This window comes from Aegilops tauschii, chromosome 4 (assembly GCF_002575655.3).
Source record: "Aegilops tauschii subsp. strangulata cultivar AL8/78 chromosome 4, Aet v6.0, whole genome shotgun sequence".
Taxonomy (NCBI): Eukaryota; Viridiplantae; Streptophyta; class Magnoliopsida; order Poales; family Poaceae; genus Aegilops; species Aegilops tauschii.
Genome location: NC_053038.3, coordinates 438,143,065 through 438,157,710, shown reverse-complemented (window position 1 = coordinate 438,157,710; position 14,646 = coordinate 438,143,065). Strand labels below are relative to the sequence as shown.

General features: G+C 42.1%; 2 protein-coding genes across 2 annotated transcripts; both read left to right on the top strand.

Moving 5' to 3' along the window:
• The first annotated feature begins 1,063 nt into the window (after positions 1 to 1,063).
• Positions 1,064 to 1,892, top strand: LOC141021942 (uncharacterized). Its single transcript, XM_073497802.1, has 2 exons — positions 1,064 to 1,784; positions 1,888 to 1,892. Exons 1-2 carry the CDS (start codon positions 1,064 to 1,066, stop codon positions 1,890 to 1,892), a joined length of 726 nt encoding a protein of 241 aa, XP_073353903.1.
• Positions 1,893 to 6,650: 4,758 nt separating this feature from the next.
• Positions 6,651 to 12,919, top strand: LOC109762280 (putative protease Do-like 14). The gene is made up of 8 exons (XM_073497801.1): positions 6,651 to 6,855; positions 8,967 to 9,127; positions 9,370 to 9,654; positions 9,736 to 9,863; positions 10,324 to 10,441; positions 10,516 to 10,608; positions 10,719 to 10,793; positions 10,872 to 12,919. The coding sequence occupies exons 1-8, from the start codon at positions 6,651 to 6,653 to the stop codon at positions 10,977 to 10,979; spliced, it is 1,173 nt and encodes a 390-aa protein (XP_073353902.1). The 3' UTR covers positions 10,980 to 12,919.
• Positions 12,920 to 14,646: the final 1,727 nt, after the last annotated feature.

Here is a 14,646-nt window from a genome sequence, read left to right as displayed (position 1 = left end):
ATAGCCTGGTGCTCAGATAGAAAGCATGGTTGTGAGTTTTATATTACCGCTTCTAAGATTGCCCATGAGTCAACCTTTAGCATCAAGAAGATGAATCTTGATCACACCTGTGGAGCAAGTGGAGAGAACACAAAGGTTACCATGAAGTGGGTTGCAAAGGCTGTTGAGGATACTGTAAGATCCAATCCTGGTGCAGGTTTTGAGACTATACTGAGTTATACAAAAAAGAAATTTGGAGTACATGTTCCAAAAAGTTTGGCCTACAGGGCAAGGAGGAAAGCAGTTGATATTGTGCAAGGGGATCACAAGACACAGTACTACAGGTTAAGAGACTATCTGCAGTGTGTTTTGGACACAAACCCTGGTAGTAGGTGTGTTGTGACAACAAAAGAATTTGAACTCCACCCAGCACCTACCCCAAGGTTTCATTACATGTTTTACTGTCTGTTTGCTTGTAAGGAGGGGTTCTTAAATGGTTGCAGGCCTTTCATAGGTAAATCTAGTCTGTATAGTGCTTAAATAGGGATTGCATTACATGTTGCTGCTTACTAATGGCTTAAAATGCAGGTCTTGATGGATGCTTCATCAAACTAAGCACTGGGCAGCAAATCCTGGCAGCAACAGGGAGGGATGGCAACAACAACATCTTCCCTATTGCATTTGGTGTTGTTGACAAGGAGGAGACAGATAGTTGGACTTGGTTTCTTACACAGTTAAGGACAGTAATTGGTAGTGGCAACAAGTTTGGGCCCTACACAATTATCTCAGACAGGCAAGAGGTACAACTACTCTTCATGATTTAACTGCTTTTCCTTTCACTATGTACTGCTTTTCCTTGCACTATGTAATGATTTCTCTACTTACTTCACTAGTTATTAATACAAAATCAATGAACAGGGTCTGCTCAATGCAATAGAGGATGTATTTCCTGATTCCCCTCAAAGATTTTGTTTAAGACACATATATGTCAACTTCCAAATCAGCTGGGTTTAGAGGGGATGAATTGAAAAAACATCTAGACCAGGCTGCATATTCTTTCACTAAGCATGGGCATGATTTGGGCATGGAAGCATTGAAGAAAGAGAGTGAGGAGGCATGGAAGTGGTTGTCCAACATACCAGTCCATACTTGGGCCAGGCATAGAATGGATACTATATGCAAGACAGACCTTGTTGTAAACAATCTTAGTGAAGTTTTCAATAGGATGATTCTGGATGTTAGGAACAAGCCCATAAGGACAATGCTTGAAGGAATGAGGACAAAACTCATGATCAAGTTTCAGAAGATTAGGGAGAAGACAGAGACATGTAGGTGGGATATCACACCCACTTACTCTGAGATATTGGAGGAGGCCAAGAAGTGGGCAAAATATTGTGATGCATATATGGCTGGACCAGGCATTTGGCAAGTTACAAGTAGTTCAGAAAAGACCTACTGTGTAAACCTAAACAACTACACTTGTGACTGCAGGAGGTGGGATATGACAGCTGTTCCATGTAGTCATGCTATAGCAGCAATGCAGAAGGTGAAGCTACACCCTGAAGATTTTATCCATGAGTTCTTCAAGAAGCCCCTCTACTGTGAAACCTACAAGCATATTATATACCCTGTTCCAGGCCCTGATTGTTGGCCACACACCATGGGGGATGACATATCTCCTCCAGTATTCAAAGAAAAGAAGGGTAAAAAGCAGACAGCTAGGAGGAAAGGACATTTTGAGGTTCCTGCCAAGAAGGATACATCAAGACTTGGGACAGTGAATTGTAGCAATTGCAATAAGCAAGGTCACATATATATCACATGTGGTGTTCCACTGAAACCCAAACTGCAAATGAGAAAGAATAATCACCAGGTATGCTTATTGATAAAGAAATTTCTGTTTCATAGGCTAGGTGGTTTAATTCTAATTTGCTTTGTTAAATGTGGAGGAGAATAGGTCAGACTACTCTTCATCTACCAGAGCTACTACAGGTGTGGTTGCACCACCACCACCATCAGCACCAGCCATAGCTAGGAAGAGGCCTGCAACAGCCACAGCTACTCCAGGACCAGCAAAGAGGAACAAGGCAGCTGCTTCTGCTACTCCAGCACCTGCCACATCAGCACCTGCCAAGAAGACCAAAGCAACCAAGAAGACAAGGGCTCCTAGCACATCTTCACCAGCCAAGAACACAAGGTCATCCATTGCCTCTCCAGCAAAGAACACCAGAGCATCAACAGCTAGCAGAGGAGGGGGGTACACAAGTTTCAATGCTCCAAGGTAAGCTGCTCACTCTGAGATGGAGATTGGGTCCAAGAGGGTTAGGAAGCCAACTGGAAAGTGGAAGGCATATTTCACTGCTAGTGGTAACTATTGAAGATTCCAACATTTGGAAAAGTTGTCTTGTTTGTACTGTATGAGTGCTGAAACCTAAGTGTTTGCTTGCTGAAACCTATGTATTTGTTTGCTGAAACTTGAGTGTTTGCTTCCTAAAACCTATGTATTTGCTTCCTGAAACCTGAGTATTTGGTTCCTGAAACCTATGTATTTTCTTGCATTATGAAACCTGAGTGTTTGCATTATGAAACCTGAGTGTTTGCATTATGAAACCTGAGTCTTTGTGACTTCTGGGTTGCACTTCCTGATGCAAAGATTGTTTCAAACTTCTGGGTTGCACTTCCTGATGCAAAGATTGTTTCAAAGAATCAAACATTCTTTCAAATAATCCCAAAACACTGATGCAAAGATTCAAACATTCATAGATTCCACCATGCAAACATTCTTTCATACAAAGAGTTGTACAGAAAGTGGAAGGGATACATAGTTCATGCTCTTATTCATAATTAAAATAACTACTAACAACTCTCAATCGTAACGATCGAAGAAACGGCGCCACTTTGCTCTGGTAGAAGGGTGAGGAGCGATTACTGCCTGTGCCCTAGCCCACCTGATGATCTTCCCTGAACTCTTGCGCCTGCCGCCAGGGACAAGAACTGTGAACTCATCTGAGTTGCACTTCTCCAAGATCTTCTCTGCCAGCCTCCTCTTGAACTCCAGCTCCCACTCTAGCTCCCAAGCTGATGGCATGGGCACCACAGGGCGAGCCCTTTGCCTCCTCACATCCACTGCATGCACTGCCTCCTCTTCCTCATCTGTCACCTCCCCAAGCTCTGGATCCATCTAGGGTTTCTAGAGGTGGGGTGTGGCGGCTGGGTTCTGGAGGGAGGAGGGTGGGTGGAGTAGGCTATTTATGAGCAGTGGAGAGGCATCTAGAGTTTGTAGGCCTAGGTTTGTAAATATAACTGGGCCACAAAGCCCAGGTACAAAGCACTAATAAACATAACTACCTTATAAACATAAAAAACACATAACATAGTCCAGCAGTGCTTATCACTGACTCCATAACATAGCATAAGAGGTTCAAATACAGGCAGAACATTCATTACAACTTAGTTCATAACTTAGCATTAAAGGTTCTAGCAGCATAAACTACAGTTCTTAACATTGGCATAGACATAGACTAGATTAGCTTCACATTCCCCAGAATGTACACCCCATATCTTCACATCAGATTGTTAGGCCACATACTATAAAGGCCTTGGATGTACTTCTTCACCATCTGCAGAACACACTTCAATCAAGGATGGCCTTGATTTTCTCAAGTTTCTCCTTGCTTGCATGCCCATCATTCAACAGCTCATTCACCACATGCTCAAGCTTGGCCTTCTCTATCTTAAGCAAATCTCTCTCCTGTTCAACCTCCTTCATTGCCTTCCTGGTATTCTTGATAATGTCAGCTTGACTCTATAAAGTGCACCTCTGTTCCTTGGCAAGTTTGAGCTTCTCCATCTGAACCTCCAACCTAGCACTCTCTTCTACCTCTTTCTTCTTCTTCTCAAATTCTTCCTCCTCAACTGCCTTCTGGTAATCCATGTGGTCTACCCTACCATCCTGCCAATCAAACATCTTGGATACATCTTGGACAAGCTTTGTGTACTCAATGCACAACTTGTCATTTTCAGTCTTAAGCTTGGCCAAATGCTTCTCATACTTCTGCTTATCAACTACCCTGCCACAATTCTGTTCATGGTACATGTCCCACAGCCTGGACAAGCAATTCTGAAGAATTGGATGCCAGGGCTTGTCAACCCACTCAGTAACACCACAGTTAACACCTTCACTCTGCATTTGGAAATTGAAATATACATCACTAAGTGCACTCAATTTCATAACAACAAATCATATCAGACTAAGAAACTGAAGGTGAGGCTTAAGTAAACTGAATATGTTGTTTAATATAACTCAAACTATAACTGAAACCCAACCTGCTTGTACAAGTACATTCACAGATATATGCTTCCTATACATAAGCATTTTTGATAGTAACCATATCCCTCAATACCTTAATACAAGGCATATTGCAGTTCATCCTAAATAATACAGTGTAGGTTCAGAAGAGCAACTTGTCAACATAATACTGTGTGGGTTCAGAACAGCAACTTGGCATCCTTGTAAATACATGTGTGGGTTCAGAAGAAAATGATTCCAATTAAGGTACTATACCTGCGGCACTGGACAACCATAGAAACGCCTTCCAGTTAAGGTTCCTTCAAATGCCACACACTTAATTGGCCTCATGTGGTGCATCATGCAGGTGGGTTCAGAAAGCTCCAGCTGGCCACAGAAAAGAGGCTCCACGGTGGTGTCAGGGGTCTCCTGCATGAACACATCAATAAAATCACCTTAGCTCACCTTAGCTCAGACATAGATCACAAATTAATTCCCCAATCCAGCAAGAACCCTAACCCTAACCCTAGTTTTCAAGCATACATAAACATAGCTCAAACAGCAACCATAACCCTGCCTACTAAATAACAGTAACCAAAGCTTACCCTAGCTCATCAAGATGAACACTAATCTAATCTAGCTCCTAGATGAACCCTAACCCTAGCTCAGCAGATCGAAAAACTTACCCAAAGAGCCATGTCCATGCTTGTGATGTCACACTCATCCTCTGAGCTCGTATCCCCGTCATTCCAGGAAGACATGGCGGCGGTGGAGCTTCCACAACGCAAGTCGCCGCCGGCGTCGAAGAGCAGAGAGGAGAGGAGAGTGAGAGTGAGAGCAGAGATGAGTGCGGGCAGGGGAGCAAAGTGAGAGGGAGGGAGACGACTTAATGAGCGAGCGAGCGGGTGCGGTCCGACCGCACCGGTCGGTCCGAGTAACGGCCGTTAACGACCTCGCCGTCACGCGCGGCGCTGACGTGGCCTGACAGGCGGGCCCGGACCGTCAGAAAACGGTTCAAAACGCTAGCAACGGGCAATTTGGGTTTTTTGAGACAACCGACGAGAAAAGTGGTAGGTATCAGTCACAAACAAAAAAGTGGTGGTTTTTTAGAATCCTAGCACGAAAAGTGGTAGTTTTATGCTATTTACTCAGAATCGGGGATGATAAGCCGAAGCAGCTGCTACTGTGTTTGATGATTGTTATTATATTGCTTGTGACTTTTTCTGTTACTAGTTTTGAACACTCTAATAGAGAAGCTAATATAATGGCTCATGAGCTTGCTAATTTAGCTAGATATCTAATGAATATAGTTTTTTTGGGATTTTGTTTCAAGAAAATAAAAGGTTTTGATAATGAAAAACTATATTTTTTATAGTAATTCATTGGCGGGGTACTTCTTTCGTGGCCAACCCAGTAAAGAAATACCTCCTCTTGAAATTTCCTTAGAGTTTCTTGGGAGCTACCGCAGTCGCTTGTTTCAGCTAGCAAATACTCAACGGAGGACATTCTAAAGGGTAAAATGATGCTTGTGTTAGAACCGGAAAGGCTAAATCCGACGATCACAACGAGTTCTTTGGCCTGGGTCCCGCCTCCTAGGGACCACATTGCACTGTCAGTAGATGGGGCGTTTTAGGCGAGTGATGATACGACGGCGACTGGTAATTATAATATGACACCATGATGTGACAATCATCTTTGCTATTTATAAATTCTTGTTCTATTGCAATGATGCATTGGAAGCAGAGATACATGCTTTGATGCAGGGCATGGCCTTGACCATGCAACACACGGAGCTTTCAATTATCGTGCCGTCCGATCAAGATGAATCACTTGTTCGCTTTTCGTATAGTCATGTAGCATTGGAGGTAAAGTCCTTAGAAAAGAACTGGGTGTTTATTCGACAAAAGCTTCATCATAGTCAGAATAGATCGAGTAGCAGATTGCTTGACGAGATATAGCCATACCAAGCACAGCACAGCCCTATGGCTACACAAACGGCCCTGAATTCTTGCATCTAGATTGTAGCTCTGTAATCATGAAATAAAACACCTTTTGCCCTCGTAAAAAACCCACAAGCCCCAACACACGGGCGGGGGATGCTATGAATCTGCGACAATGCCAAAAGGAAAACAAAAGATATTCAAAGAAAGATGGGCCCACAGAGCAGAGAGTCTTAGCGGCAATGGAGCGGCCAGGCAGTCCCACCTGTCGGCCACACGCGTTTTTTGACTAGGAAACCCGGCCTCTTTAAAGTTGAGACTGAAAGGGGCTGGGGGCGGCGGCGGCGGCGTGATCGCAAGAGGTTCAGCCCGCTGCCACCGCTACGCAAGAGAAGAGGGTGATTCGTCGGGACCCCAGGCAGAGAAAGAAGATGAGCTCGGAAATGGGGAAATCCAAGAACAAAAGGGCCATGGCGGCCGGTCCGGAGGAAGTCCAGGCGAAGAAGATGAATCCGGGGCAGGAGGAAGATGAGAAAAAGGACTCGCTTGCACTGCTTCCCATGCCCGGAGGGAGGCCTGGCTGCTTCATCGATCCCAGGTGGCTCACTGCCAAGATTGCAAAGGACAAACTGGATGCCGCAAAATCAGGTCCGATTGGTTTCTCTCCCCATCCTCAGAATCCAATCAATTGCTAATTGTGTGTGATCGATGCACATCATGTTCTTGTAGCAGCCCCCCCTCCCCCGGTGAAGATTCCGACGCTCGAGCACTTTAGACCCCCCGACCAGGTTTCACACTCAAGCGCTTCTCCCCGTGCGTGAGTCTCGAGGCAAGGCGGCGCTCTCTGCTGCTAAATCTCTTGTTGGGATTTCATCATCTCTTGGTATGTATATGCTGCCCTCTGGGTTCAAGATTATTAACTAGCTGGCTGACCAAATGCGTGGATAGATTTACAATTTATAGCACTACCTCTGATTGTAGCGCCTATCTTCAAGGAAATCATGTGATGTTGTTTGATACTGTTGCGGAACATGTTGACGATTCTGATTAGCAGAGGCAGGCAAAAGAGATTGCCAAACCAAAATAAAATAAAAATGCAAAGGTAGGCGTAATGTTTTTTTTATAAATGTTTCTACCAAAATATACATGTGAAAATCCAACTTGTTTGGGACTGAAAGACTTTGCTGTTGTTCTATGTATGTACATGTGAAAATCAAACATCTGGTGGAGGCCATGTAAATGTCCAAAACAATATGCATTTATAAATGGGGCGACTATTATTTTTTTTTTGCTTACCCCGTGTACAACTGTTGTCCATTTAATTTACCGCTACATTAACATTGATATGTCAATTGAATAGAAAATAAAATAGACGCTAGGTCTTAAGAAAAGATTATTAGGATGTATTAAAGTTTCGGCAAGTCCTTCCGCATTCCATCTTCTGACCAATATCCTTTTTCAGAGACGATTTGCCAACTGGTACTGAAATGTGAACATCGATGGGTCAGGCATAAACCTTGTGTTCTCTATTTGTCTTCCATGACCGGCCACATTATGATTGTACTGCAACTGTATTTTTCGTTAGTGCCATATCATGAGTCTAGTTCCTTCCACGCGCTCATCTAAGTATAGTTATCTTTCGTTGAAAGATGCTAAAACATCATTTGACTATTCTACTTTCTATTTCCTCATGTTTTTAACTTCTTATCAAACATGAAGTGGTTTACTAATTTAATTAAATATAGTTTTATTCCACATCTCATTTTTTTTTTGCATTTCATATATAAATACGAACGTCTTTCATAAGTTGATTCCGAAAGTTAGTATTGTAATAAATTTTGTGTGGAGTAAGTATGAAAAATCAAATTTGTTGATTTTCTTATGCCTCTTATTCCAATTTGTTTCACCTTATAAGAAATACATTTTTTGAAAGAAAACTATAAGAGAGACCCTACTCTATAAATAGAACCTAAATTTACATGCATGAGGAGTTAAACTATGGTAGTGGGCTTGTTCATCCATTCAACCAGCCAACTGAGCTAGCTTCTATTGCATTGATTGCCGGTGTGGAATTTATGTGACTTTCTCTTTTTTTTGTGGGCATTTTTTTGTAAATCTCTGACAGGTGGCTTTATATGCATACACATGTATTTGTTATTTTGAAAGTTTAGATTGTTTTTTATGAACTTGGTCAAACTTTATAAAAGTTGACTTAGGTAAAAGCTAATATGCGGAGTAAATAAAAATGGAGGGAGTACAAAATATGTATGCATATACCCTGTTGCGAGTAAATTTCTCTTTCTTACTATTATTATCCCTATCTTATATACTATTATTGTATTTGCTTTAGAACTCTACTTATTTATTTACCTGTGCAAGTTCATCTCCTTCTGTAATTGGCTACTTGTAGTTGCCTAGATGTGTACATGTTGAATCCGTATCGGTCTAAATATATTGCTTGAACGTCTCTTTCTTTTCTTACTATATATCTGACGCTATTAACCCTGTCTAATTTATTTTGTCATGTATGTCTAATTAGTTAACACTAGCCATTGCTTTTCTACTACTTTAATAATAATATAACTGATAGATTGATTGATCGTCCCACAAATTGATGTATATACTATTAATCCCGGTTGTTCTTTTTCTGATGTGTATGTCTAGTTAACCATGGCCATTCATTTTCAACTACTTCAGTAATATAATAGATAGATAGATTGTCCTGCAACTTGATGTATATTTTGCACTCATCTGGATAGATATAGGTAGCAAGCCTCTAAAGCGGTGCTCTGGTTTATTGATTGATTGGGACGAGGAGAGCAAAACCTGCGTTGTTTTGACAACTGCACATCTGATTCGCACAGAGGATTCTCCTGTCAATGTCTGGTTAGGCGGAGAAGAGTATACTTCCAATGCTGATGTGAGCCAATGTTTTGTCTTTTAACTTCTATGCGTGTTTTTTCATTTTAGTTGATTCCAAATCACATTAATAATTACTTGGTGTAAGATAGTTAGTTTGAAATTGCATTTCTTTTGCTATTGGACTTCTCTAGTAACACAAAGAAGCAACAAATATGTTTGATTAAAAACATTTATGTACATCTAGATTTTTTTGTAGGCATTACTCAGAATGTAATCTGATTCTTTCTCCAACGTTTTTAGGTCACTGTTCATTTACTAGATGGCACTAGTGAAAAGGGTCAGCTGCTGTACTACCAGCCACACTATGATCTTGCTTTTGTGCGGGTTAAAGTGGACCAGCCTATCCAGTTGTCGTCTTTCAGTGAAGAAGTGACATTTGCTGAAGAAGTTCTTCGGCTAGGAAGAGACAATATGTTAGATCTATGGATAACTTATGGTAGAGCTGCATATCAGAATCCAGATATTGATGAGCGGTATCATTACATGTACTTTGATTGTGCAGATGATGATAACGATGATGACGAGGTAATATTTATTGTCACGAGATTGCATAATTATTTAATGTTGTATATTGCAATATGTTATGACTATTTTTGTATGTTGTAGTATGACAACGGAGGGCTAGTCATTAGCTTGGATGGAAAAATTGTTGGAATGTTCAACATTAGCTCGAGGGGGTCTTTCATACCTTCTTCTATTTTGCTCAGTTGTGTGGATTTGTGGAAGAAATATGGGTGCGCTTCTCTCTATTTTTTCTCTCATGCAATTTAATAACCGTAAACTATGTTTGAGTAAATAGCTGCAATGGTTAATTCATGTATATATTGTTATGTTTGAACAAATAGCTACAAGTAATAATTTATCAATGATGGTCTAGCTGGGCATGTTGAGACTTCAAAACAATTCATGATGCTTTAATAGAGATCAATTGTGATAGTTGTCCAGTGTGTATCGAAATATGTTAATTTATTTTAACATAACATCATGGAAGATCGTTTTTTTAGTCTTTTTCAACTCTTACTAATGTATCATTCCCTTTGAGTGAACTCTATTTGAATTGACATATTGCTTACTATTGGTTTTTTTGCAACATGCTAGAAAGAAGTTGAATTCCGCTAAAGATGGCTCATTTAGAAAGTATAACTTGCTTTTACCATGTTATAAATATGTTAATGATTATTTGGTTTGGTATAGGCGCATCCCCCGGCCCCAACTTGGAATGACGTTTGAGGCCATCAAGCTTCTAGAGCCTGCTCATGTTGACAAGATATGGTGCATGTGCCACATTGATGATGGTCTTGTTGTTCAAGAGGTATATACAGTGCCTTCTTGAATGTACTTAATTTCTCATGTGATAGTGGTTAATTATTGCCAATTGAACCTTAGGTCTTGAAAGGATCTCCTGCTGATAAATTTGGAATCGAAAGAGGTGATATTGTTGAGTGTTTCAATGGAGAACCCATTTCTAATACTGTTGAGGTGAGTGCATTAGATATTTGTAGGTTTCAAATGAAGTGACAATAAGTTACATCTGAGTGACATTGGGTAACTTCATGCTCTTGATTCTGTGTTTTTTCTGCAATTATCAGTTGGAGAATAGGTTGATGAACACATGCAAGGGCCTTTCAGACAATTATAATGACCTTGTTGAAGTTCATGTTTCTGTAAGTTCAGTTCTTGATTGATCCTAATCTTATTACTAAAATGCTAGCACTAACAAATGTGTTATGCTCACTCCATAGGTTGTGGTGTTTCACACGCTTAAAAAACAGCGAAGGATTGGAGAGTTGACTGTAAGTGTATCAGATCTTGGAGAAATTATTGCAAGAGGTACACATCTCCTATTTTAACCTAGTCCCATCTAAAAATTATCTTGAGGGTTAATTTGATTTATTCCTCTCTGAATTTCTAGAGATAAAAAAATGCCACTGCAGAAAAACGACTTGTCAAAAATGCCACCACAGCTTCCCTATACTTTGAAATATGTCGTTATGCCCGATTCCACACTAGTACCGGTCAATAGCCTCTCGTATTTCGCTTCGTATGCCTGTAGATAGGACCCTTACCTGTAGAGACCAAATTTGCCCTAGCCTCTTACCACACATCTAGCTATCTCAAACCCCTAGCAGAAAACCCCAATCCGCTTCTCCCCCGCACAGTCTTCACCCAGCCTCCAACCGCCTCTGCCTGACTGCTTCTACCTTGGCGATTGCTGCCACTACTTGTGCTCTTTCCTTACTTAGCTCCCCGCCGGCTCCCCGCATCCTACGGTCCACAGCGACGAACTGCACAGTTTCTCCCCTGCCTGCTGACTTGGACTCATGCTCATGACAGCCCACAGGCTCCAACTGCCTTCGCTGCCTCCCAATGTTCGAGTCGTCACGGGGAGGAGCTGTAGTTGTGCCTCCTCGTTCGCCTGTTCTAGTCACCGTGAACTGCAGGTTGCTCCGCCCTGCTCCATGTCTGCAATGTATGTGCTGCAGCTTGCTGCAATGCGGTTTTTCTATTTCAGGTAGCTAAGTCTGTTACCAAAATATTGAGCATGATGACCATGATGTTGACATGTCCAGAAAGGATTAGTTTTTACCAAAAACTTGAGCATGACATCTACACATTTTACCAAAAGATTGAGCATGACTTCAGGTTGGAACAACTAGAAATCTATGAGTTCACACAATATAAAGCATCAGATTGGCAATAAAAGTTCCATGTTGTGTTGAGCATCTGGTTCACCAAATATTTCAATGTTCAAACATGCAAGTTGAAGTTGACAATAAAAGCTCCAGAATTCTTCACATACAAGTTCTCAGCACAAAATATAGTTGACACGTTCTTGTGCAACGATCTATAAGATAAAACATAGTACCGAGTAAGAAGCAATGATATGTAAAACAAATTAACACGAGGGAAAACATTAGTTTGAAGTTGGGTCTTCACCAACATCAGATAAGATCATAAGAGTTCCTGTTCGGGTTCTGGCTCATTGCATGTTTTCTTTGTATGGCCCACTCCTTTACATATTTTGCACCTGACCACCTTTCTACCAGGTTCAAGAAAAATCTCATAATTCTCTGCTTCTTAGGTCCGTCTAGAGTCCTTGGAGAAGGTGAGTGTAATTTGCAACCCAAGTCGACTTTCACTCAATTGTGTCTTATTTGTGAATCTGTCATGGATGGTGCTGACCCAGCATATGCTGCCCTAAACTTCTCAATGCTGTAAAATTATCCACATGTGCTTGAATCTCAGCTCCCCTGATTGAGCAGATGAAGGCCAATGCATGAAGGCATGGCTCCCCAGAAACTTGATACACTCTGCATGAACATGTGCTATCTTTTATGTTCATGACGCGTCTCCTCACATTAAACTTACCCATAATGAGCTCTCTAATACAGCCCCTTGAAGTCCTTAATTTGACCATCAAAACTTTTTTCAAACCATGCAAGAGGGCTGCATGTATTTCAGTATAAGAAATAAAAGAGGTTCTGGTAAATGGCTGGTGCCCAGCAAAAGTAAGTTGTTGAGAACAGAGTTCATCCATGCTTTCTTTACCAAAGCATCCATGTTAGGTTGTGTGTAGACTTGTAAATTTTAGGATTATTTTGGGCTAAGAGATCCATGTTTGTGCTTGTAGGTTTGCCAACCCATAGGATTTTGGGCATGAATTTTGTGTTGTGTGACATGTTGCAAAGAATGTGGATTAAATACTGCTTGCATTTTTCTCCCTCAGTTTATATGGATACAAAACATTGGCCTCGATAGAGGCGTCGTTATTTGGCACTCATGTTGATGTTATTCTTTGTACATGTCCTACTGTCTCATGAACTCGCTGCCAGAAAAGGGATGCCAGGCTACTAGATGTTTCTGTGCTGGGCGTACTGTGATGGATACTTGACCTGTGACCATAGCTAGTACTCTAGATATTAGAAATGACTTCAAAATTTGTATATATGAGTAAACTGCACAATCCGCCGGAAAAGCTTTTTGGGTGTGTCGAATAGCGACACACCACATTGATCCGTTGCGTGTTCTTCCACATCGCAAGTGGAGCTCCGAGTGCATTCTCCTTTGTGGTGTCTTTGGTGGGATGAACTTGATCGACTGCACATTTGGCAGCTTGAACTTCGTCAGCCACACATTCTTCTTCTTTTTTGGTGTCAGCGGTTGGATACTCTTGGCCCGGTGCATTCTTTCTCTTCTTTTGGTGTCACCGGGAGTGGTCTTGGTCCGCGCAGATTCTTCTTCGGTATTTCTGGTGGAGTGATCTTGATCCGTGACACATTCTTTCTTGGCAACGCTACCATGCCAATTCAGGCAAGATCCATGGTAGTTGTAACGAAGAGTTAAAATCACTTATTGAACATTCTTTCCTTTTGAAATCAATTCTTGAAATCATATTTTGACAATGTCATGCACATTGTTTCTTTCTGAAACCATTTCTTGACATAATAAAGAAGTGTTAAAATCACCTTTTTGAACTTTTAAATTATTTTTTTAATCTTTGAATTAATTTTTATTCTATGATAATATTTATACTTGATTTAAAAATTATCTTGAAGCCAGCCAACTCATGACCTAAAAAGTGAACAACGTGTGTGTTTTGAGAGGGACCAATCATGTGGATAGACTCTAGAGGTGTGTACAATATGATAATTTTGCATATTCTATATTCTTAAAAAGTCCATCCCAATTCTCTCAACATGCAATGTGTTCACCTCAACGTTCACACTAAGTGATGCGGAGCATCCCTCGACCACCCACACGGACACTTCATCACCACCGCAAGCACCGAGAGGACCAATGACAAGAGCACGTGCACGCGCCATCGAGAACGAGGTCGATTCTTTCCTCTTCGAGTTTCGTTTGGATTCGCATGAGAATTGGGTTCTACCTCATAAAGACATGTTATGCATCCTTAGATACCAAGGAGATGACCGTGAGAAGGAGAGGATGGAGACCCGAGCATCCACGGAGAAAGAGAAGGAAGAGGAGGACAAGAAGAGTGAAGGAAAGGAGCTCCTGGACACCCCGGGTACCTGGACAGAAGGACCCCGGGTGCCCGGACTCGAAGCCACGGGGAGGGCCAAACCTCCTTGACACCCCGGGTGCCCGGCCGCAGCCTGGGCCTCGCCCTAGCCCACCCCGGGTGCCCGGCCCCCACCTGGGTTGCGCCCAGCTCGCCCCCGGGTGCCCGGCCTTCCCCGCGCCAGCCGCCAGCCCCACCCGGGTGCCCGGTCCTCCTTCAGCCGGCGCCCTGTCCGGTTCGGATGCCCGGGCCACTTTACCCCGGGTGCCCGGACCTCTCCGAGAATGCCTGCGTGCAAAAAGGGGTCTTGACCCTTGTATCCCTCTCCCCCTTCTAATTCGTCCCTAAGCTATATATACTCCTTCTCTAGCTCAATTGAGAGGTTAGCAAAGTATTAGAAACACAAAGAGAGAGCTTTGCTCATCTTCCTCCTCTAGGAGATCTAGACCTCCTCTTGGAGAAGCTCCTCTTGGAGATCAAGCCCTCCTCTTGGA